The sequence below is a fragment of the Elgaria multicarinata genome, chromosome 9, assembly GCF_023053635.1.
Source record: "Elgaria multicarinata webbii isolate HBS135686 ecotype San Diego chromosome 9, rElgMul1.1.pri, whole genome shotgun sequence".
Lineage (NCBI taxonomy): Eukaryota > Metazoa > Chordata > Lepidosauria > Squamata > Anguidae > Elgaria > Elgaria multicarinata.
In genome coordinates, this window is record NC_086179.1 from 91641182 (window position 1) to 91666961 (window position 25780).

Consider the following 25780-nt stretch of genomic DNA (forward strand, 5'->3'; position numbering starts at 1 on the left):
GACAAAGGGGTATTTATGCGCCATTGCAGACATTTGCCTACTTGCAGAGATGTCCAAATTACAGACACCACTGAAGACAGCAAACAGTAGGTAGACAGGAAAAGGAAGTGGAGAAGGAATCAGAGAAAGTGGAGGCAGCTGGCAGGTTTGATCTGTGGTAACACTAAATGGTTGAGTTGTAACAAGACATTGTTCTAAGAAGAAACCAAGTTCTAGATGGGATCAGGCTGCAATAGAGGCTTTGGTTTGAGGTTGTTTGCTTTTCTTTTAATATTTTTTTCCAGAAATTATTAATGAACATCAGGTATCAGACAAGACAGGCAATCAGGAACCATCACCAGAAAGCAGGAATAAAAATGAAAACAAAACAAAACTTTAAAAAATATCTAACAGAAAAAGCTACTCAGGAGGAGGAGGGAAAGGAGAGCGGGAAAACCAACACAGGAACAGAAAATGTAACATGAAGTCATATTATATAGCAACATTGCAAAAATGGAGGGGGGAGTGCAGTTTTCAACAGTTCAAAGGTTGTTCTATATGCCAGATCACATCAACAAACATCTCCCTAAAATTCTAGTAAGAGGGAAATTTAAACAAAATCTACTTATCATCAACTCCCTCAACAAAATCTGTATCCAGATTGCCAATTCTGCAAAAACTCTACATGGCCCTCTGCAGTTGTGTATAATAGGTGGATATACCGTATTTCTTCGATTCTAAGACACACTTTTTTCTCCATATAAACATCTCTAAAAACGGGGTGCGTCTTAGAATCGCGGGTGCGTTTATTATTTCTTAGAATCAAAGCTTTTTTTCTGTTGGTGGTACTGAAATTAGTGTGCGTCTTACAATCGATAGCGTCTTACAATCGAAGAAATAAGGTACTTATGGGGATAAGACCCAGGTATTCAAAATAAAACTGAGAAACCCAAGAACAAGCTGAACACAGTCAATATAATAACAGCTATATTTTAACCGTAATTAGATTTGTTTTTAATAAAGGCAGAAAGGCCTCAGTCTTACACTCAAATCTGCTTGTTTCATCCATGGAGTACCAAACTGATTGTACTGAACATTTTGCTTAGCCATGGGACAACTTGAATGGTTTCTGTGTATACACAGTCAAAGTTGGATGAAAGAATATTGAATTTCTTCAGTTCAACAGACTTTAATGTAAGTATACGTTTGAAGGAATTATACATTTATCCATGTCAACATATGTTAATTTCACCACAGATATACACACACCTTTAATTAAGCAAAATGTTAAGTTTTAAAGAGGAGATGCTGTTTAAACGATATAGTGATAGCTCTCAGAATACAAATTTTGTGGGAATAAATTTTATTAACATTGTATGATTAGATGTGAGTCACCGAAAATTGGTCTTTTATCTCGTTCAATGTTTCATTTTCAGGATCTACGGGGAATTACTATTGGACTCTCTAGTTTTCAAAACACTTACACTTAAAACATTAAGTAAACTTGCTTTCACGTGTTATCTGTCAGAATTCTTTAAATATCAAACCAAATTTTGCCATGCCTAATAGCAAATTATCAGCAAAATCCAGCCAAAGCCCCATGGATTTTAAGTCCCACAGATTTATTATGTGATTAACGCACCCATTGAGATCAATTAGGACTTAGCTTAACTTGGCTAGATAATAGCCTGTGTTCTTAAGCACATCTCTCCACTGAAATCAATGGGATTTAAAAGTGTGTAGCTCTGGCTGATTTTTTAAAAATATTTTTACATTAGTGTAAAATTTTAGATTGCTCTAATGCTTTCAAATTGATGTAAAATTTCTGGAGGAAATTTAAAAATTATATCTCATTAAAATGAACTGACTGCCCCATCACTGATTGCCCCCATAAACCAAATACAAAATCTTCTGTTCGTTCTAAGCTTGCAACCACAATCAACCCTAGACAAAAACAAAACAAAAACCTCAACGGACAATATTTTGCTTTGTATGACACTTATACGATGATACAAAAATGGTCCAAATGACTACTCCATGTCAGAAAACATGCATTGTACATAATTCATAAGCTGTCATACACTTTCGTTCCAGTGAAATGACTTTTCTTTGAAATTCATACTCCATCTCTCACATTGCCCAGATGTCCTGGCTATATCCATCAGTGCTCAGGTTCTCATGATGGAGTTCAATATAGTCAGTATTACTATATTCATTTTACTGTGAATATATAACAAACTTGCTTAAACAACTGCTTGCTCAATATACACAGCACAGCTTTTTAAAACAGTAACTTAATAAATAAAGATGTTGGCTCCTTTTTTCCAATGAGCAGAAATGCTTTACAAAATTACAAAAAAATGCTCATATAGAATATGTAGCAATCTAGAATCATAGAATAGCAGAGGTGGAAGGGGTCTATAAGGCCATTGAATCCAACCCCCTGCTCAATGCAGGAATCTACCCTAAAGCATCCCTGACAGATAGTTGTCCAGCTGCCTCTTGAATGCCTCTAGTGTAGGAGAGCCCACGACCTCCCTAGGTAACTGGTTCCATTGTCATACTGCTCTAACGGTCAGGAAGTTTTTCCTGATGTCCAGCCCAATCTACATGGGTTGCTGCTAATTATGCAACCAGGTCAGTTCCGTCCCACATGGTAAGCTGTTTTTGAAGTGATTCCTCACATGTTCTGGATGTTTATCACTAAAATCGCCACTTCTCTTTTTTTGGAGTTAAAATCCACCAGAACATATGTGGAGAGCCACTCACACAAATGGGTTGATGGGTTGGATTCTGGCCATATGGTTGTGCTAAGAATGCATGCCCACATGGGTCACTACATGTTTAAAAATGTATTTTATACATAAAAGAAATATTGATTTATGTTAGCATTTCCCCCCAGAAAAGCATTACTAAAAAGTTCCTATCACAATGGAAATAGTTTATGCTCAAAAAATCTTAAAGGGGGGAAATGTAAAACTATGGTTAACTGAATATTCCAGATATATACTTCCGGTTAGTTTTACTTTTATTCATGAACAGACGAGGGTTCTTACTCTTGCATTTAACAAAAAAAGATAGGGGCAAAGAACTGAGGTGCATTTGCCAGTATCTAGTAGTATATAAAATACAATCGTAGAGTATTTATACATATATACACAAACATATATGTGGACAAGAAGTTATTAAACAGTGACAGATCCTTAACCGACAAATATAGAATAGCTTTTAACTGCTGGTTCCCATGACCTTCACAAATCCAATCCTACTAAATAAGATAAAGAGTTGATTACACTTTCTTTTAAACAGTATTTCCATTCTCAACACACACACCGACACACTTCTACTATTTAGAGAGGAACTTACCAATGCATGTTCGGCCGTCCGAGTGTAGGGCATACTTCTGATGACAACCGCATACAGGACCAGTATCTGTGTCATCACAGGTGTGTTGGCAGCCTCCATTTCCATAGTTACAGGTTACTAGTTATTCCCCCAAAAATATGTGTATATATATATATGTATGAATAAAACAACAATGAAACCCATTAGTTTCTTTGTGGAGGGATGGGGGGACAGTTCTAGGCAAACAGAAGAAATTATATTTTTAAGGCAATGCATATAACAACATAGCAACATTAATATAAATATAGTTGTTTCTAATATCTCCTATCCTTCTCGAACAGCAATATTCTATGCAGCCATTAGTCCTGTGCACACGATCAAAGCATATAGCCTACACATGTAGTGGTGACAGGGTCAGGATTGTGTCTATTATCTCACTCTTTGACTTGCTGGACCTCTATACGTTCAAGATTCAGCCTGCACTGATTGTATATGTGGTGACAGGAGTCCGCTGACTTGTAGCAAATTGAGCACTTTGTAAAAGTGTTATGTACATATACATACACCAGGGGCTATAGACACATAAAATAGCTTAGCAAAATCAGAGCTAGCTTCCTACAACAACCTTGGCTGCCACAGTGCTCCAACACCCCAATTCACAGTTAATATATGACATTATGTACTTAACCTTAGATAGACAATGAGGATAGCTCGTGAAAAAATTACACATTAAAGCAAATCTCCAAAATTTGGTGAACAAATGAAACCTGCAACAAAATGTTGCAGTGTATCTTCTCTGCTATTAGGAGTGCTCCTGTTTAGGGGTCCGGTTGACCCTGCCTCCAAGCAGGCATTCTACTGGTTTTCCCCTCCCTGGTTTTCCATTATTCTTTTCCAATTGACAAGCAACATTCCATGGCTATTGAGCATGCTCTGCTCTTTTAGGGGTTCTTTGGTATAGTGGTGTGTGTGTGTGTTTTTAATAGATTTGTTGTACTCTGCAAACGGCACGGTTCCTCCGACCACGCTGATACCCCCTCACTACCTTTTCTTTCTCATCCTCAATAGCTGAGCTCGCCACATGAGCTATAAATGCTGAAAACATATACATATGAATGCTGACAATCCTTAATATATTTTGTGAATGCGTGAAAATGTTGTATATTTCCCATATCTTTAACGTAAACCATTGAATGCTGACAACTGGTGTCTGAAGACAGTTTTGGGGTGCATGAAGACAGTGGTCCTGTGGTTTGGGAAATGTCCTGATTTGCATGAAGGTGTGCGGCCTAGTTTGAGGGGATGGGGTTGCACTCCCTCTGAAGAGACAGGTATGCAGTTGAGGCGCTCTTGACCGAAGCGCAAGTGGCAACTGTGGACAGGAGCTTCATCTGGCTCGCCAACGGTGGCCTGGCCCTATCTGGAAAAAGCAGGCCTTGATTCAATGATTCATTATTGCGCTGCACTCTCTGTGGGATTGGCTTCAAAAGTGGGTTGGAACATTCAATTGGCACAAATTACAGCAGCAAGGTTGCTTGTGTGAGCTGGGCAAATGGAATGTGTGACATCTATTCAATACCAACTGGTGTAAAACCCCTATCGCCATGGGCGGTAGTAATCTGAGGGTGAAACGCACTGTTCTTTGACTCCTGCTATGTCAGTCGTCCAGAAACTGTATGAAGGTTACTTTCTTTCAATGCAACTGAGAACTTTTGGCCCTCGCTTCCTCACACCAGTCGCTGCTGAATGACATTCACTTCTTCCTCTCAGGCCTCAAGCCCACCTCCTTCTCTCTTTCCCCACATTTTAAAACCTGGATTTTTCTAGCGCCATTTCTTTCCCTCTGCTTTGCTGCACCACCATTCCAACTGTCAATATGGCCAATCCAAGAGCAGGCTTGATTCACAAAGCCTTAGGCCTTCGCTCTCCTCTGTCCCGGCCTTTGTGTTTTTCTCCTTGTGTGCATGTTCAGAGTGGAGCTACATGGGAACTGTAGTTCCCCCAATGCCTCAGGCTCCTGGCCAGGCCACAGAAACATACACCTTGGCAATTAAAAATAAGTTTTGAACTTTTTTTGGTGGTTCAAAAGGTTCTGCATGTCTACATTGCTCAAGCAATGATCTCTTCTGGCAGGCCTATCCAGTAGAATTTTAAGATGTTTTTAGAATATTTTAGGATGTTTTTTAGGATGTTTTAAACAATGTACATTATGTTTTAATTCAGTTTTATGTATTTTACCGCTTATTGTTGTTTCCCACCTCGATCAAAATGGAGAGGGGGGTAAGAAATAAATGTATTATTATTATTAATCTTCAGGTTATTTTTTTTTAAAAAAATGAGCAAAATTGGTCTGGTAGATTTCTAGTCATATAACTTACACCACCTAAGGTATAAAAAAAAGCTATAAAGACTGATCTCTTCCGGCAGGCCTATCCAGTTGAATTTTAAGAAGTCTGGCTGTTTTTAACAATGTATTAATTTTATATGTTTTCATCAGTTTTCTGTATTTTATGTTATTTTTGTATTTCATGTTGTTCTAGAGGATCTAGAGGAAAGGCGGGTAATAAATAAATAAATATATTATTATTATTTCCTTATATATGATTAAAATGACTGTCTGATTGTTTCCTAAATTGCATGGGATCTGGCTACCTGAAAGACCGTCTGCACCTGTATGCACCTGCCTATACACTGAATGTCTGCAACCCTGCTTCTGGGCCTATCATTAAGGTATGTTAGGCCATAGCTAGCCCCTGCCAAAGGAAGTGAGGCAGGTGGCTACCAGGAGGAGGGCCTTCTCTGCTGTGGCACCCCGGCTGTGGAATGAGCTCCCTAAGGAGGTTCGCTTGGCACCTACATTATATGCTTTTACATGCCAGGTGAACACCTTTTTATTCTCCCAGTATTTTAACAGTCTATAAATAAATTTTAACTTGGTGTTTTAAGTTTGTAATTTTGTATTGCTGCTGTTTTTATCTGGTTGAGCTTTTATATTGTATTTTATATTACGGTTTTATACTGTTGTTTTATACTTTGAATGTTTTTAATTTTTGTGAACAGCCCAGAGAGCTCCAGCTATTGGGCGGTATAGAAATGTAATAAATAAATAAATAAATAAAATAGACCTAAGGTTTATCCCTGGATCGTCCAGGGGTCAAACCTGTTCATGTAGGTGACACACAGGGATGCAGTGCTCAGGCAGGGGAGAACCCTGGATGATCCCAGGATAAAACTTAGGTCTAGCTGTGGCCTTAGACTAGTGGGTATCAGGAACAGGGTATTCTCAGCGGTGGCCCCAAATTTGTAGAATTCGCTCCTAGCCCTGAGGTTCGTGCAGCTCCATTATTATCCATTTTAAACAAAACCAAAAAACCAAAAACCATTGAAGCCCGTTAAATTTAAATTAGTGTTTTTGAAAAAAGGCTTTCGTATAGATACTTAGTACTGTTCATTGTAGATGTGTTTGTGCATAAATTTTAAGAATGGTGATTTTATATTGGTATTACCATATTAGTATGTTTTATTTATTGTTTTTACACAACCTTGGGCGTGCTTTAAGTCCTGAAAGGTGGTTTAAACTCCATTTGTAAACACATAACCCACATTTAGGTGGCTGTCAACATTTGCCAGTGCATGTAGCATTGGACATTCACAATATTGATCTAGGATTGCCAACCATAGTGTAAATGTTCATTCACTGAATTCTGGATATTGTAGCATAACATATTATATATAAAATTACATCTGTGCACACAGGGATATACTGCGTGCCAAAAAGCAACATGAGGTTATCAGAAACTGTACAGTTCTGGTCACCACACGTAAAAAAGGATATTATAGAGCTGGAAAAATGCAGAAAAGGGCAACTAAAATGATCAAGGGGCTGGAGCATCTCCCCTACGAGGGAAGGTTACATCAACTGGGATTGTTTAGCTTGGAGAAGAGGAGGCTGAGGGGAGACATGATAGAGGGGTACAAGATTATGCATGGTCTGGAGAATGTGGATAGGGAGACCTTTTTCTCCCTCTCTCAAAATACTAGAACCCAAAGGGGTCATCCCATGAAACTGATTGGTGGGAGATCCAGGACGAATAAAAGGAAGGATTTCTTCACACAGCACAGAGTTAAATTATGGAACTCACTACCACAAGATGTAGTGATGACCACCAATCGGGATGGCTTTAAAAGGGGGTTGGATAAATTCCTGGAGGCAAAGGCTATCAGTGGCTACTAGCCCTGATGGTTGTGTGCTATCTTCAGTATTCGAGGCAATAAGCCTGTGTGCACCAGTTGCTGGGGAACATGGGCAGGAGGGTGCTGTTGTACCATGTCCTGCTTGTTCATCCCTGGCCACTGGCTGGTGGGCCCGTGTGTGAACAGAGTCCTGGACTAGATGGACCCTTGGTCGATCCAGCATGGAACTTCTTATGTTCTTATGTTCTTAAAAGCATGATCAGTTCGAACACTCAGAAGTCAGGAAATACCAGGACTAAGTTCCTTATTGCAACTACCTCCTTGTCTATATAGAAAGATAAAATAAATATGTCCACTTAAATGTCTTCTCCTTGAAATAGCTCACACAGAATATGTTTCACATTTGTTCCATTTATATCCTATTCTTATTACAAGGAGTTAAGGATAATGTAGATGGGGCTTTTCTATGGATATCTGCTACTAATCTAGAATAAGGATAATAATATTCTGGACATCTGGATAATTAATCTAGAGGACTGGGAAACTGGCACACCATGACTAGAGGCCTCAATCCTTGCTGCAAACTGTTCACACTGTAAATGTGTGACCCGTATGCATTTCTTATTAGATGCCATGAAATGGCCATAACAATTCATTCCTAATTTAATAATAATAATAATAATAATAATAACAACAACAACAATAATACTAATTTCATTATAATTATTATTACAATTTCATTATAATAGTAATCATAATAATAATTCCTGACGAGGAACTGAAACACTGGACATGGTGTGTCTAGCGATGCTGGGGAATATTGAAGCTTCATTCATTTCAATACTGTTCGCTGAGGAGGCTTCCAAAAACCCAATCCAGATCCACTGTAGACCAGAGTCTGGGGGCTCATCTACACCAAGCAGGATATTCCACTATGAAAGTGGTATATAAAAGGCAGGAGCCACACTACTGCTTCATAGCGATATTGAAGTGCACTGCAGGATCTACACTACTGCTTTATAGTGGTACTGAAGTGCACTGAAAACTGTTGGGGCCCATGACGCATCTACACCAAGCAGGATATAACAGTGTCATGGGCCCCAATAGTTGTCAGTGCACTTCAATACCACTATAAAGCAGTAGTGTGGCTCCTGCCTTTTATATACCGCTTTCGTACCACTTTCATGGTGGAATATCCTGCTTGATGTAGATGAGCCTTGGGTTTCGTAGAGTTCGCTGCCATCTCTCTTATCTCATTTTATAGGCACAGCTATCAGGTGAGGTAGATTAGGTTGAGACACAGTGACTCACCCAAGGCTACAGCTAGAACTAAGTGAGAACTTGAAGTTCTCTTTGGGCAACATCCAGCAGTCTACCACAATAACTGTGTTATCCATCTCTCTGTTGGGGAAGGTTCAGATGATGAGGAATAATACACTTTAAGTTTTTAAAAAACATAAGATGTAGCACTTGTTACTATTTTGGGAGGGGTTGCCTTTGCTTTCGGCCACATGGTTAAGTCCAGTGGTACCACTTTGCAAGATTCCCAACTAGCTGAGGAGGGCCAGTGGGGTGTACTGTAGGAAACAAGGTTCAAATTCTTGCCCCACTGTGGCCTTGGGGCAATCGCCACCTCTCAGCCCCCAAAATCCTAATACAGTCAATTGATAGAATATTTCTCCATGTTTATTAATTGTACTGCTTTTTGGGGGTGGGGAAATATAAGTCTTTACCTAGACTTTTTTTTAAAGGTGCTTCATTCACCATGCAATGTGTGTCAAATCAATTGCTTCAATTATACCTCCTGAGAGACAATTTCTGATTATAAAGACTGTGTCATACCAAGGAGGCAGGGTCAAGGTTAGAACCACAATTTTAGCTATGGCATTTCCTTACTTCAGGGTTTTGGCCTGGTAGTAGTAATAACATTCTTTTACTGAAATATTCTTGCATAATTTATACGAGTAGCCATTATCCAGCCCAAAATCAATCCACTTGGAATTCAAGATTTTTACAAGCTCCTTGGCCTCAATCTTAAAATGCTTGTCTCTTTCCAAACTCTAAATAAGATGAGTTATTTTTTAAAAATCAACTGTATGAATTCAAGCCATATTTAGGAAACAAGCTGGCTTTAACACACTTAAAATCTGCAATTACATTATTAAGTGTCTAATAATAATAATAATAATAATAATAATAATAATAATAATAATTTATTACCTGCCTCTCCCTCTGGATCCCTTATTACCCAGATAACTATTTTGGTCATTAAGTTGGCACAGGACCATTGAAGGATGGTTAGCAAATTGTTCTCCAGTATATAATCAACTTTTAAAGCAGGATGGATACAACAGTTTTACAAAAGTCTTCTAACTGTGGTTCTCTGAATTGTGGATTAGCTGTTTACGGATTTTGCATTCATTTTATGGCATAACTTGCTGGCTTATATGGCACTGTAGTCCTTTGAAATTTGCAGGACAACTTAAAATACCAAAGTTGACTTAAATGAATGAATAAATAAATAAATAAATAAATAAGCATAACGATGGATTGTATAATGCTGTGTGTACAGAAAAATATTTTTGTCTATTTAAAATGTATTCTATCCCATAGTTTCAATACTATTTGTAGGGCAACAATTGTAGGGCAACAAAGCCACTCACCAACAGGACAGGGGTGAAAAAGAATTTGATCTTGGTGAGCAAGGATACTCAGGTTGCATTACAGAAGCTAAATTAAGTTGCCTGAAAAACCTGGAATAGATTTTTGGAAGAAAGTCTGTTTTGTAAGGCATTAGGAAGGATTTCTTCTCTTTCCCCTCTCTTCCCTTTCTCAGAAAAGTGCAGATCTGATGGGCAAGTGGGAAGGAAGGGAGAATGGCCACACCATTTCAGTCTTTCTGTGGTGCTGCTCAGTTAATTTCTTCTCCTCTCTGTATTTAAAGCTGCTTCCTCCAACACAGAGGCCTTAGCTAGACCTAAGGTTTATCCCTGGATCGTCCCTGCCTGCTCCCGGGATATCCTGTGTGTCATTTACATGAACAGGGATGACCCCGGGATGATTCCGGGATAATCCTTAGGTCTAGTTAAGGCCACAATCTCTTTTGCCCTTTGCTCCAGGACTATCCTCTTCCTGGGACTTCGCAGCAGCAGCAGCAGCAGCAGCAGCAGCAGCAGCAGCAGCAGCAGCTAAATAACCACTGAAACCCCATAATATATCCTGCGGGTGTGGGGTTTCACCTCTCATCCTCAGGATATATTCCTTCCAAATCCAGTCAACAACCTCCTTCATTCCAATTGAACTTAAGTATATTTTTAAGAACAAGGAAGTTTTGCTTTGAAACTGAATGACTGTGCAGGCAATTTCAAAGGTCCAGTTTTAAAGCTGAGTCATTTAGTGCCTGCTTCATTTCCACTGTGGCCATAGCTAGACCTAAGGTTTATCCCTGGATCATCCAGGGGTCAAACCTGTTCATCTAGGTGACACACAGGGGATCCAGTGCTCAGGCAGGGGCGAACCCTGGATGATCCCAGGATAAACCTTAGGTCTAGCTGTGGCCTGTGTCTCCACCACTGGAGTCTTTCTCCATTCTCCAGCCCCACTTGCAACTGGTTGCTCTCTCTATAACTCCTACTTTCCATACCACGAAGAAGAAGAAGAAGAAGAAGAAGAAGAAGAAGAAGAAGAAGAAGAAGAAGAAGAAGAGCACTTTATGTTTAGTCCTTCAGAAGTTAATTAAGAAACAAACAAACAAAAGATTGAGTTGTGAAACAGCTGCTGCAGGGAAGAAAGAAAAAACTGGAGTGGATTTTTTTTTGAAAGAGATATTTTTGTGTCTCCTAGCATTTTTAACCCTGGTGTTTTCAGGCTTATCAGGGAAGTGGGGGCAATATTTAATGTTTAAAAAGAGCCCTACAGGCTAATGGGGAACAATGCCAACAATTTCTGTTGGAGGGGAAGTGTGGCACTTGATATTTGACTGTTATTTTAATATTGTATTAGTTTTATATGTTTTAATCAGTTTTATGTATTTTCTGGTATTTGTATTTAATGTTGTTCCCCACCTTGATCCAGAGGGAGAGGCGGGTAAGGAATTATTATTATTATTATTATTATTATTATTATTGTTGTTGTTGTTGTTGTTGTTATTATTTATTAGTATCTGCATGTATTCAGAGGCACTTTTACTTGATGGCTGAAAGAAATATTTTTTTCTTGGACATAACTTGTGTAGGACATATCTACACCACACTTTTAAACTGATTTAAGTAGTGCCCAGTTCTCAAGGAACAGGGCCAATTCCATGTTTCAGGGGATTCCCTGCGAAATACTGATGGGATCTCTCTTACATTGATGGGCCCCTTCAGTCTCACCTTGCAGTGGCAGTAGCACTTCAACAGTGGCTGGGAGCTACTATTTTAATTTTTCACAGGACCCCAAAATGACATAGGCTACAGCTAGACCTAAGGTTTATCCTGGGATCATCCAGGGTTCGCCCCTGTCTGAGCAATGGATTCCCTGTGTGTCACCTAGGTGAACAGGTTTGACCCCTGGATGATCCAGGGATAAACCTTAGGTCTAGCTATGGCCATAGTGTCATTCTGTGACAATGGGAGGCTCACAGATCCTGCTGTCGAATGTTGAAGGCCTGATTCAGGGATCACCATTGAGGAGGCCCTGCCAGGGTACTACAGCCTAGGAGCTGCCCTAAAATGTCAAGTGCTGATGCTGGGCCTGCTAAAACGGCCTAGGTATTGTGGTTCTGTGAGGGAGTCTAGAAATTCCTAACAGAGAATTGTCAGTACTCTCACTAAATTACAATTCCCAGGATTGAAGTCACAACAGTTAAAGGAGTAAAGCCCATATTGGTTTGTCATTTAGATATGCCCAAACTGTCTGGCTGGAAGTTCCCCATTTGCTCTATATTTGAAAACTATTAGGTAAGGATTTTTCAGGTGTATGATGGCAATCTAAGCTTTTGTCACTATATTACCAATTACTTCTATTTTTTCAGTCATGGACAAATATTTGTCAGTGGATTCCTGATAATTTCCCAGTACATGGCAATTTTACCTTGAATTTCCCTCAAACATAAGGGATGTATAAATCAGGTATATGGAATGACCTCCTCTTGGACGCTCCATTGGCGCCAACACTGATTTTATTTCGACGCCAAGTAAAAATATGGCTTTTTAACAAAGCCTTTGATGGTTAAACTCACTGGCACATTGTTTTAACTCTTTTAATTGCTTTTACTGCTCTTAAATTATATATTGTTTTAACTTGTTCATGGTTTAATTTGTTTTTAACTGTGCATATTTATTGTTTTATACTGTATGCTTTTATCTGTATGCCGCTCTGAGATCTTAATGATATAGGGCGGGATATAAATGTTTTAAATAAATAAATAATAAATAAATATCTGCTATTGAAAGAGAGAGAAATGTAAGTGCTTAATAATCACAGAATAGCCTGTTGATTCTAAAGAGATTGCAACATTTTCTGTAAGGAAGAACAAACCAGAAGGTATTTTCTGTACTCTTTGAGATGCCAGGACTAGAGAAATATACACTTCTGTTTTGCAAATCTTTTACTTAGTGATGTTTGTTTTTAATTCCTACATTCTTTCAGAGTCTTCAAGATAAAATTTGGCAGTTTGCCGTCAGCTGCATGGCTCCCTCTGGATTGAACTATTGTGACATCATGGAATGTTCACAAACATGCTGTCTTCTATTCTTTATTCTAAAATTCCTTCACAACAGCACTCAGTCAAAAGGCAATTTAAAAGCATATAAGGGCCAATACAACAGACAGATTTATAATAAAAAAAACCTCAGACATGTTCAGCACTTGAAGGCTTGTAGGTCTTTGCTGAGTATTGGTGACAACTATGAAGGTTGCAGCCTATATGATGGGGCTTCGACATCTCTCTGCCCTATAAGGGGCAGAATGATTGTGGGGGCAAGGACTATGGTCAAGGCCAAATCCACTATATGTTTCTGAATTCCATGCTGGGTAATTGAACAGTTCCCATTTTGCCTCCCAGCCCAAAATACAATGTGCAAGAGGCCTTTGCAAAGGCTGCAGACTGAACTCTAAAGTCTGAGATCATATTGGGCAAGGTGACTGCATAGGTGACAGCATTGTTTTGACTGAAATATGTTCTGAGGTCTACATGGATCCTGCATGAACATTTGAAGCAGGGTGTGGGGAGTATTTTGCAGACTGATTAATGGAATTTCTTTAGATGAATTCACTCATTCCGTTTTAGTATTTTAAAAGAACAAACCCCAAATGGCAATCTAAGCTCTTCCTCCATTTTGTATCAGTTCTGTTCAATGTCAATGCTTAGACTGACTTACAGATTTAAGAGATGGATGCAATGTTCTCCAACCATCTATTCATAAATGTACAGTTTGTGTTCCTACTGCATGTCCTGTTTGTTAAACACATTTAATAACTCAGTTCCTACTGTTTCTGCTTACACACACACATATTAAAAAACCTCAGGTCAATAAAAGCAAAGTGATTTCTTGATTATTATTATTTTTTTAAAAATAACAGCAATATGGAAAATAAGACATGTTGGGCATTTGAGATGTAGTCTGCATCTACCTACATTTGCAGTCCTTCTGGTTTTTGGCAAGTTCAAAGCCAGGCCTACATTCACAGGCAACCCCACCTTTGGGTGTCTCTCGGCAGATATGTGCGCACCCATGATCTTTGTTCATACAGTTCATACCCTCTGGAGAAAGAGAAAGAGAAAACGCACAAATCTGAAAACAATCTAAATGACAATCAGCTCTAAGCTGTCATAAAGCTCTACTGACACCTTTCACACTACAGAAAACAAATTGTCCCACTTTAGGTATTTGAACTGTTTCATCCCTGCAGTTCCCCATTTCCCCAACTGCAAACACCCAGAGGTATTTGCTGCAGAGTTCACTTCCTTGGGTGAAGAGAGCTCTGGAGACTTCAGGCAGTTTGTTTACAACTGCACCTGTTGCAGCACCTGTTTATTTACAAATATACATGATGAACATGGGAAATTAAGAAAGCAATCACAGAGAGCAAAGCAGCATCAGTTCTCAAAAAGAAGCAAACAGCACTCATACGGAGACTCCCCGGTCTCTCGGCTCATCCAGGTAACTAGCTACAAAACTCAAGCTTCTGTCTTCTTTGCTGGTCACTCTAAAATTTACAAATGGTTTTCCCACCCCATTCCGTACCTCAGCAATCATTTATGTTCAATGAATTAACACCTACCCTTCATTTATTATTATTTTAATCATTTCTTCTATGCCTTTCCATCCCCAAACATGGCTTTAAAAAAACCCATCACAAAACTGCAACATCTAAAAACAATAACAAAAAGTATATCCATTAAAACTTACTATGACAGCCAAGAAAAAGTGCTGCAAGCAGAATTAAAAGATATCCAAAGGCTCAATGAAACATTAGTGCAGAGAAAATATCCCCAGATACCTCCAGAACCATGCTGACCATCACGGACAAATCACAAGCAATCAAGTTATTTATTTATTTTATTTAAAACATTTATATCCCGCCCTATATCATTAAGATCTCAAATTAAACCATGAACCAAGTTAAAACAATATATAATTTAAAAGCAGTTAAATCTCTTCACACATTATTGTAACACTCCCACTAGTCTATTTATCTATCTATCTATCATCAGAAGACCTAAAGATGGCAGTGCATGTGCTGGTAACTTCGAGGCTCAACTTCTGCAATGCGCTCTACATAGGGCTACCTTTGTGCCTAGTCCGGAAATTTCAACTAGTTCAAAATATGGCAGCCAGGCTGGTCACTGGTACACCTAGGGGTGACCACATTACACCAGTTTTAAAATCTCTTCACTGGCTGCCAATTAGTTTCCGGGCGAAGTATAAAGTGTTGTTTATCACCTTTAAAGCCCTACACGGTTTGGGTCCAGGCTACCTGCGGGATCGCCTTCTCCTGTACAATCCGCCCCGCACACTCAGGTCCTCTGGGGAGAACTTCCTTCAGCTAGCCAAAATTAGGCTGACAGGCATTACCCAGAGGACCTTCTCTTCTGCTGCTCCCAGACTGTGGAATGGCCTGCCGGAGGACATTCGTCAACTTAACAGTCTTTTAGCATTTAAGAAAGCTATAAAGACTGATCTCTTCTGGCAGGCCTATCCAATGGAATTTTAGGATGCTTTTAGTATGTTTTTTTAGGAAGTTTTAACAATGTATACTATGTTTTTAATAAATATTTTATGTATTTTATACTTATTGTTGTTCCTCGCCTCAATCAGGATGGAGACGCGGATAAGAAATAATAATAATAATAATAATAATAATAATAATAATAATTATCTATCATCTATCTATCTATTTGCTATACCAATTTAGTAGGAACTGCTACTTCAGACTAGGTCAAATGTGCTATGATTGGATTTCGATGGCATGATAACCCACAATGGATTAAATAAGCCACAATGGTTTATTTAACCCACAGTGGGTTGTTGTGTCATCTGTCTGGTATTTTTTTAAGCCACCATGGCTTGTTTGGCCACTCTGATAACCCATGGTCTGCAGAAGTGGCTATTTAACCCATCATTGGTTATTGTGTTGTCTGGCAGTCACTGTGGGTTATTTTGGTCGCCTACAGAGTTGTGTGGCAAGAGCAGATCATATTGCTACCACTCTGTTCCTTGCAGACATTCTCTGTATAATGAAAACAGCTTACACAGGCTATTTCAGCAGTGTTTATGGGGTGAGATGCGCAACCGGTAACACCTCAAATCCTCCATGCCAGCAATGTCTACGGAGAGAAATGCGCAATTGTGCTTTAGCGTTGTAGCCCTTTAGTGGTACTGAGAACACTTGAAGGCGTCTACATCAGCAGCAATGTCTACGGGGAAAATGTGCAATTGCACTTTAGCAAATGAGCAAAAGAGCGCTACAGTGCTCCAATGTACGATATTGCCAGTGGGAGAAACACAAGGAATGGGTAAAAAAAGGGCTGCCGTATTTTGAGGGTGTGTCAGGTGCCTTGTCCCACTCCTTGTCGGGGTGTAGCTGGAAGCAACTGAATGAAGCCCCTGTCCTTTACCGCACACCTCTCCCCTCTCATTGGGGTCTTGTGGGAGATTAAAATAGTCTGCTGTGATATCGGCAATAGGTGAAAGAGTAGTGGATCAGGTGGGAGGGCTGCAGCAAGCATGGGAGTGACTCACATTACGTACAGTTGCTCAATAAGCAACTCAAAGTAGTTTATTTGTCTGATTGTGTGGGGGATAACAGTAGCTTATTTTCAAAATAAGCTGCCGAATGTAGTCTATTAAGTCATCATGGCTTAAAGTGATGTCCAAACCCAACCAGGGAAACGTGGCACATCTTTTACTATCTCTTGCATTCTATTGGCCATTTGACCTTACTATAAACAACTTTCTTCCTCCAAGCATTACCAGATTAGGATACTTCTTCATGTATCTGATGAAGAACCTCTATACCGTGAAAATGTATACCACCAGAAATATGTTCATCTTTAAGGTACAACAAGACTCTGTTGTTTTAACGAATAAATATGTGATCTACACTCAGGGTATGTTCACACGCTGGTTTCTGAAGAGCAATAGGCGTAACTTGCTTCTTAATACTTCCACGGCACTAACCTCATTGGTAACAAAGCAAATGTAACTGGGAGTAGGGGTGTGGTAGCCTGTTAATTCCTATCCTGATTTATACTTGCAGCCGTTCTTTTTAGTCCCATAAAAATGACCTTAGTGGCCTAATTGATTATATCAGCTTGCATACCACTTCTGGACTAGTCAGCCTGTTTCCCAATGGAAATAATAACAAAACATTCTTGAATAGCGGGCACTGCCAAGAAGCTGATCCATTCTTGCCATTTTTCTTTTCTTTTTATAGAACATTTGTGAATATATGGATAAGTGCCCAATCTGTCCTATTCTGAAGAAAAGAAAGAAGCAAAAGCTTTTCAAAACAGTTCAAAACTTACCTTGGCATGTGGGTTGAGGGTCATTCAAGAGCACATTTCTTGTCAAGAATGTGATCAAATAGATCCCAATAACAATAATACCAACATATATACACACTTATTACAGACATAATGGTTGTACTGTGGGAGCAGCCTTTGCACACTGCCCGAAGTCTGCAAATTAAGTTTGGACCAAAAAAAGGGGTAAACACATGTTCTGCAACCAATGATACCATCTCCGCCCTGTGGAGTACACAGCATCAGTATACAGCCTCATTCGCTCATTATCATAAATATGGTCCATATTGATGTACTTTTGTTTCTAGCTGTACTAAGTATTCCGAGAACACTGGGTTTATGTAAATCACAAAGGTTGAGAAGTGTTTATAGAATAACTGGTGCAATCTAGGCCTGAAGGTTTAAAAGGCAGGAAATGAATCAGAGGAACAAATCTTACTGCTGAAATCTTGCCGCCCATATTGTATGTCTTGCGTTGGTGGGACGCAGATCTCAAAACTCAGGCAGGCATGTATAGGGAGAGGCACTCCTTCAAGTACCGAGGTGCCAAGCCGTTTAGGGATTTTAATGTCATCATCACCAACACCTTGAATTCTGACTGGAAACGTATAGGCAGCCAAGGCAATTCTTTTTAGACCAATGTTATGTGGTCTTTATAATATGTTCTGATGAGCAGTCTAGCTGCTGCATTTTGCATCAGCTGCAACTTCCAAGTCATCTTCAAAGACAGTACATTGCAGTAGTCTAATCAGGAAGTTTCCAGCACGTGAACTACTGTGGCTAGGTTGTCCCTGTTCAGGAAAGGCCGTAGCTGGCAGATCAGCCAAAGCTCACGCCAAGTACTCTGGGCCATGGAGTCCACCTGGGCCTCCAGTAACAAGGATGGATCTAGGAGTACTCCCAAGCTATGCACCTGCTCCTTCAGAGGGAGTGCAATCCCATCCAGAACAGGTCGTTTATCCAATTCCTGGACTTGGGAACCACCAATCCACAGAGCTTCTGTCTTATCAGGATTCAGCTTCAGTTTATTAGCTCTCATCCAGCCCATTATAGTATCCAGGCACTGGTCCAGCACATAGACGTGCACAGTACATTTCATTAGGGGGTTCGGCCAGGGATTTTTTTTTTAAGGTAAACATTGATTGAATATATAGTAATAAAGGACTTTTTTTCATTCATCAAACAAACGAAATAAACGAAAACTGAAATAAACTGTATTTTTTTAATTAACAAGAAATCTGTACTTTAAAAATACACATTTTAAAATGGAGACTCTGAATACTATTTTTTTGCTGTAGTGATAACCAGGCATATATAAAGATACAGTCAATTTTCATCATCTTTAAATTTAATCAGAGGAGGCTGCTATGTACTGTCAATAGGTCTCGCCTTTTGAGTAGACCTGCATAGGACGGCACGGTAGATTAGTTTGCTTTCTCCATGCCTGTCCAAAATTCCAGTTTCCTGGGCTGAATCTCCTGGGTCCCTTTGAATCCCCTGGCAGGAATAGCCTCTAAACACAGAACAACTTTAACCCTTAAATGGCCAAACAGTGAGAGCCTTCCTTAGCTCTTTCATTATGCAGTTCATCTCCTTTAAGGGTTAAACTGAAAAGCCAACATTTTCTCATTGGAGTGCCTGCCCCTGAGTCAGCGCCCCAGGAAGTTCCTGCACACAGGAGGAAGCCGGCATCTGCAAATCTCGCCGGGCAGGAAGGAACCCGTAAGTCTACGGGATGGGAGCAGCAACCGGCAGCAGACAATACATGGGGGGGGGGGACTCAGAGTGCGCCGGCCATATAGAGCTCGGGCCAGAGTGGCGGAGCCTCGCTTGTCCTCTCTCCCTCAAGTTGCTCCCTCAAGTAGGCTGACCATATTTTGGAAACCAAAAAGGAGGACAATATGGCCGCCCTCAAGGAGGTGTGCCCACCCCAACATGCCCAGCCCCCAAGGCAGGTCCATCTTGACATGTCTGGTCTCTAAGGGGGTGCGGCCTTGGTCACATGTCTAATTCTACACCGGACAATTAAGGTAAACCTGTTCTACGTAACATGTTAATATTAAAATCACTGAAATAAAGAACAAGTGAGACATTCAATGTATCAGAAATTAAAAATGACAAAATATTGGATTACACTAAATATAGGATTGAATCTTTAATTTCTTTAGCCTGAGCAGATGTTATCCTAACCACTAGGCCTGGCCAGTGGCTTTTATTATTGTTTTGTTTTATTCCTTGGGCCAGTTGTCAGAAGGCTAGGGTGGTTTCTCTCTGCCAGCTTTTGTTTAACTGTATACATTAAATGGACACATTTTTGGTGGTGAAGTCCACTGCCCAAATCACCCAAAAGCCATTTTATTTGGGCCCAAGATCTGCCCCCCCCCCAAAAAAAACCCCACAGCAACACTGGGCGCTGCCCCTGGATTGGGCTTACTTTGAGCTCCATCACCCAGGCTGCCAACTTTAGTTTTCAAAGCATTCTTGCACCTCAGGTTGAGTACAGGTGCGGAGCCCATCTTTAGGAAGGGGATCAAGTTGTTGCTGGGTTTTTGTTTTGTTTTTAAGTGGGATTAAGGTCATTGATGGGAATAAACTTTTATTTGTAAAAATGGATCTAAGGCCAGAGTATTTTTGAGCAGGTGCCAACAACAGCTGTCAACAACCTGGTGCTCTCTGGATGTTTTGGACTTCAACTCCTATCAGCTCCAATGGTGAAGAATGCTGGGAGTTGAAATCCAACATATATGGAGGTCACCAGGTTGCAGAAGACTGGAAGACACAAACAGTACACCTTTGGATTGCCACCATAAGAACATATCCTATGCATAGTGACTGGGTAATAAACACACTGTTCACTATTTATCATGCTTTGCGGTTTATCATGTTCATTTGTGAACTTTCTCCATGTCCAGTGCCCAGTATTTCCTACAAATTCTCCATTCATCTCACATTAACACTAGTCACACCATAACTAATCAAAAATCCCACACAACCTCCAACATACATACAGAACTATTGCACCACTTGCTCGAAGTTTCTCCTTTAAAATATTTCATCCATGTGCCAAACTGATGTTAAAACTTTTCAAATCTTTCCTATTATAGGCATCATTGTTAATACTTTAGCACTAAGAAAATCAGACAGAAGAATCAATTTAACTGCTATCTTCCTGTAAGCAGAAAGGGGCAGTCTCTCAATAATTCTTCTCCATATACCACCATAATACTAAAAGACCAAATATTCAAAGTAAAATCCTATTAAATTAGCCATAAAATATTTTGGCCTTCCAACAGTCTCAAGATCAGGGGCCAGTGCTTTGGCATGGGCCTGGTGTTAATTTAATTTGCCCATAATAAACCTTGTTGGTTTCATAACAATTTGCCATGAACCATTGGACAGTTAAAGCTCCTCTGGATTCAAATAACTAGTTCTTTGCATACTACTTGTTCCTTGAGCTTTTTGTGACTAGTTGCAGCATAGAAAAAAGAACCTATTTTCAACTACTAGAATGCAAAGGCACAGCAACCAGCCAGGCAGTGAGTGAGAGAGGAAGGGGAAGCAAGACACACTGTGACAGAAGAAATAACTTTCCTTCAGGCATTAGATAAATAAAAAGTACAGGAAATAAAGCCTAGGCTACGTGGATTTTCCCACTCAAATTTATAAAAAGAGGGGAACAAGAAATTCTATATCACCCCTCTTCTATCCTTGTTTCCCTCCACTAACGAACACTGTACGGGGTGAAAAGGAAAGACTTCAACTTACAAACTCTCCCTCAAAACTAGGGTGACCAACTGTCAGGATTTCCCCGGATTTGTCCTGGTTTTTGTTCTTTCCATGGTGTCAGGGGGGATTTTCTATAATTTTCAATAATGTCCTGGAATCACACACCTTCCCCTTTAAGGCTGCCATTAGCATGGCAGGAGGGAATGACATGCTTTCTTGAGGCACATCATTCCCCCACTCCGAGCTCCAATTGAGGTCTTAAAGGGGAAAGTGGGTCATTCGTGGGCATTATAGAAAAGGCCCCAGTTGGAGTGGATGGTGGTGGTGCAGAATGAAATCCTTTCCCCTCCTCCACTCCAATCGGGTTCTTTAAGGTGGCGGGGGAATAACGTACTTTCTGCAGGACTCAGAAAGCTGCTTCCCCACACACACACTAGGTGTCCTCTTTTTTGGTTTCCCAAATATGGTCACCCTACTCAAAACACATACACTCACCTGCTACCTGGAAGACACAAGATCTCATCAGCATGTCCTTGACTTCCTAACAGCCAGGGCGGGAGGGAACAAACAAGCCCAGGCACGTGGGGCTGCATGGTAGGTCCAGCCGGGAAGGAGCAAAGATGTAGGCCCAGCCAGGAAGGAGTGAGCGAGCAAGCAAGCAACCTGGGCAAGGCCAAGCTGCCGCCACTGCAACTGTAAGCCCAGGAGAGAAGGAGGGAGAGCCGCCGCCACCGCCACAATTGTAGGCCCGGGAGGAAGGTAAGGAGCAAGCTGAGGCAAGGCAAAGTTGTAGGCCCAGCTAGGAAGAAGCGAGTGAGTGAGCAAGCAAGCAAGCAAGCCCGCGCAAAGCGAAGCTTGGGAGGGAAGGCGCGAGTGGGGCAAGGCAAAGCTGCTGCTGCTGCCGTAACTATAGGCCCAGGAGGGAGGGAGCAGGGGGGGAAGGAGGGAAGGAGTAAGCTGGGCCAAGGCAAAGCTGACGCAAGGGGGCTGCGTACCTTCACAACAATGTCAGTCGTTCTTGTTGCCGCTGCTGGCCTTGTTGTGATGCCGCCGCCAAAGCATGCTCACGCTGCTGCCTCTGGCTGGACTGATTTTGGCCCGAAATCACGCCCACCTTCAAGTTGCTCGTGGCGTGGGCGGGGCAAACATGGTGGGAGCGGCAGATTAGGGGGTTCAACTTAACCCCTTGAACCTGTTGTCTGCACGCTAATGGTCCAGCACTTTCACCGCCCCAGCTGACTCCCATGAAAAGGAGAAATAGAGCTGAGTATCATCAGCATACTGATGGCGCCCAACACCCAAACCCCTAATGACCTCACCCAGCAGCTACATATAGATGTTGAACAGCATGGGGGATAGAATAGAGCCCTCTGGCACCCCACAGCTTAATAGCCATGGGGTGGAACAGAGATCCACCAATACCACTCTCTGGAATTAGCCCTGCAAGAAGGAGTGGAACCACTTTAACACAGTGCCTCCTACTCCCATCTTGCAAAGCCGATCCAGTAAGATACCAGGAAGATCAACAGGGTAGCACACCACCCCCATCTTTCACCCAGAGTAGGTCATTGGTCAGAGCAACCAAGGCTGTTTCAGTGCCGTGCCCTGGCCTGAAACCAGACTGAAATGGGTCCAGATAATCACTTTCCTCCAAGAACATCTGAAGCTGCCCAGGCACCACACACTCAAGCACCTTGCCCCAAAAGCAATGGGGCGATAGTTCTCACATACCTCTGGGTCCAGGGAGGTCCTCTTCAGGAGAGGGTGCACTACAGCCTTTTTCAAGGCAGCAGGCACCACCCCCTGACAGTGGTGCCTACCACCCCCCCAGACCCACCCAATCAATCCACTTCTGCTAGATCATATTAGCCAAGATGGGCAAGGGTCAAACTTACATGGCTGATTCAAACATCTTGTCCACATCATCAGGCTGCAACAACTGGAACTGATACCAGGAAGCATGACCAGACGGGCCCCTGGATACCTCCCCAGGCTCTGCGATAACTGTGGCATCAAGTTCTGAGTGAATACAAGCAACTTTCTCCTTGAAGTGCCTTGCGAATTTATTACAGCGGATGACCGAGGGTTCTAATCCTGGTTTCTCTAAACCCGAGAGGCTCTTAACCACTCAGAATAATTCTTACTGAAGATGCCATGGAACTAACTTGGGACTTCCTGCATGCGAAACATGCGCTCAATCACTAAGCTACAGAAACGCATGTAGTACAGAAATAAGAAAAAGCTTCCTCCTTGGCAATGAGATTCATGTCTATGGAAATACACACTAGTCTCAGGATAATGCGCCGAAAATTGGAAAAATAACTACAAGCAACTACAATGTTTGCCATTTTTATGGACATGCTGTGCAGCCTTTTCACTTATGGCCTTGCTGGCCTGCTACTGCAGAACTCTTGTTTTGATCTCACAGAGCTGTTTTAGCGCCTCTACTCTTGTTGATTTTTGCAGGGATATGTGTGTGCGTGTACTAGCTTCCAGAATTGATGAGATCATAAGTCAAGTGAAAGATCACAAGTTCGCAAGTCAAGTGAAAGCCTGAACGAATATGAGAGGGAATCCTCTGGATCTTGAAAAAGTTCCTCACTTTACAGCTTCAGTACTAAAATGTGGAATAATAGAAGGATTTTAGCTATTTATCTTGTCATCTTCAATACAGTTTTTAAAGTGTGTCTTTAGAAAAAAGATGCATAAGGCAATTGGTAAGATTTGCTGCCTGCACAGTGCAGTAAGAGGTTATCTCACCCATTTCCATGGGAGTTGCAAAGAAGGGCTTTGAACTAGATTGCACTTATGCCATTTTGTCCCATGTAATAAAATGATACATTTGTACTAAGATAAGAAATCCACTGCATCTGAACTCTTTCTAAGTAGTGTATGAAAAGTAAACAGATTACCTAACCAAATGAGGAAAGTTGCCTGTCAAGCCTTTAAATTTTGCCAGGGTGGTCCAAACTAAAATATAAATTTTGCTGCGTGGTTTTATCCTGGTTGTGCTTTTTATATTGTATTTTGTATTTGTGTTTTTAACCTGTTGGTTGTTTTATTATGGTTTTAATTTTTGTGAACCGCCCAGAGAGCTTCGGCTATTGGGTGGTATAAAAATGTAATAAATAAATAAATAAATAAATAAAATAAAAATAAATAAATAAAATCTCCCTCATCCATGGGCTCATCTACACCAAGCAGGATATGCCACTATGAAAGTGGCATGAAAGCGGTATATAAAAGGCAGGAGCCACACTACTGCTTTTTAGTGGTATACTGTCAAGAAATACTTTTGTAAGCCGCCATGAGAGCCTTTTTTGGCTGAATGGCGGCATAAAAATGCTTAAATAAATAAATATATTCAAGTGCACTGCAGGATCTACACTACTGCTTCACAGTGGTACTGAAGTGCACTGACAACTGTTGGGGCCCATTGACACATCTACACCAAGTAGGATATAACACTATGAAAGCGGTATGAAAACAGTATGAAAACAGTATATGGTGTGTGTCATGGGCTCCAACAGTTGTCAGTGCACTTCAGTACCACTATAAAGCAGTGGTGTGGCTCCTGCCTTTTATATACCGCTTTCATACCACTTTTACAGTGGAATATCCTGCTTGATGTAGATGAGCCCCGTTAAGAAGGCTGAAGTGGTCTACACTACCAAGAACTGGAAGGAGGAGCTGGAAGGACTAAAGTCTCTCCCAACTGTGCCCTTCTGGGTACTCTGTGTACTGGGAGTGCTGGGATTCATAGGAATTCTGTGTCCTTCCCTAAACTTCCTGTCCATTTCAGTGCCAATTGTAAGTGCTTCTATCTTGGTGTTCAGTGTTAAGGACAAATTAAGGATTCTACTGGTGTATGACCACTCTGTTGCCCATTAGTCTCCTTACCTGAGCTCACAAAGCCGGTCTCAAATTTGGCATTGAGGACCCCAGGATGATTGCAGCGAGGCTACCAGATCCTGGCTGACTCAGGATGTCAAAGACACCATGGCAACCATGGGGTTGTTCCAGCGTGACAGTGGCCCAACCCATGCAGTAGGACTCATTTATTCTTTAGTTTTCCCAACCAGACAAAATGGTGCTGACCTGAAAGTGAGGGATTTAACACCTACCCTTGTCATGGTCAAATCATTTACTATTGAGGTTTAGTCTTTCAGCACCCTTTTCCCTTTGTTAGGGTGAGTGACATATTAAAATGGCCCACCCACAGAGGCGAATGGATTCTGATAGGCTCTGGTATGGGTGGATCATCCTTTTGAAGTCCTGGATCATTTGTAGGATATGGTGATGACTTGTTGACTTATACGTTTGTGCCCAAGTCCTCAGAGCAGAACCTGTGCACATCTGAGCTGAGGACAATGAACCAAGATCGGAGATATCTTGAATGCAGGTGTACGAAGACTCGTGCTGAGTATGATAAAAAAAAATGGATTGCAGCTTACTATTGAGCTTATTCTACTCTTTTCAATTACTATGCATCTTAGTGTCATTTAGCAGAGCTTTAGCCATATAGTT

General features: G+C 40.9%; 1 protein-coding gene across 1 annotated transcript in view; it reads right to left on the reverse strand.

The window, feature by feature from the left end:
- Positions 1-25780, reverse strand: part of SCUBE1 (signal peptide, CUB domain and EGF like domain containing 1) — a 133773-nt gene that overhangs the window by 98686 nt on the left and 9307 nt on the right. Inside the window, exons 2-3 of the mRNA XM_063134325.1 lie at positions 14138-14263; positions 3346-3462 (exon numbers count right to left, since the gene is read on the reverse strand). Coding sequence (XP_062990395.1) covers positions 3346-3462; positions 14138-14258 — 238 coding nt within the window. The 5' untranslated portion in view covers positions 14259-14263. The remainder of the gene's footprint in view (positions 1-3345; positions 3463-14137; positions 14264-25780) is intronic.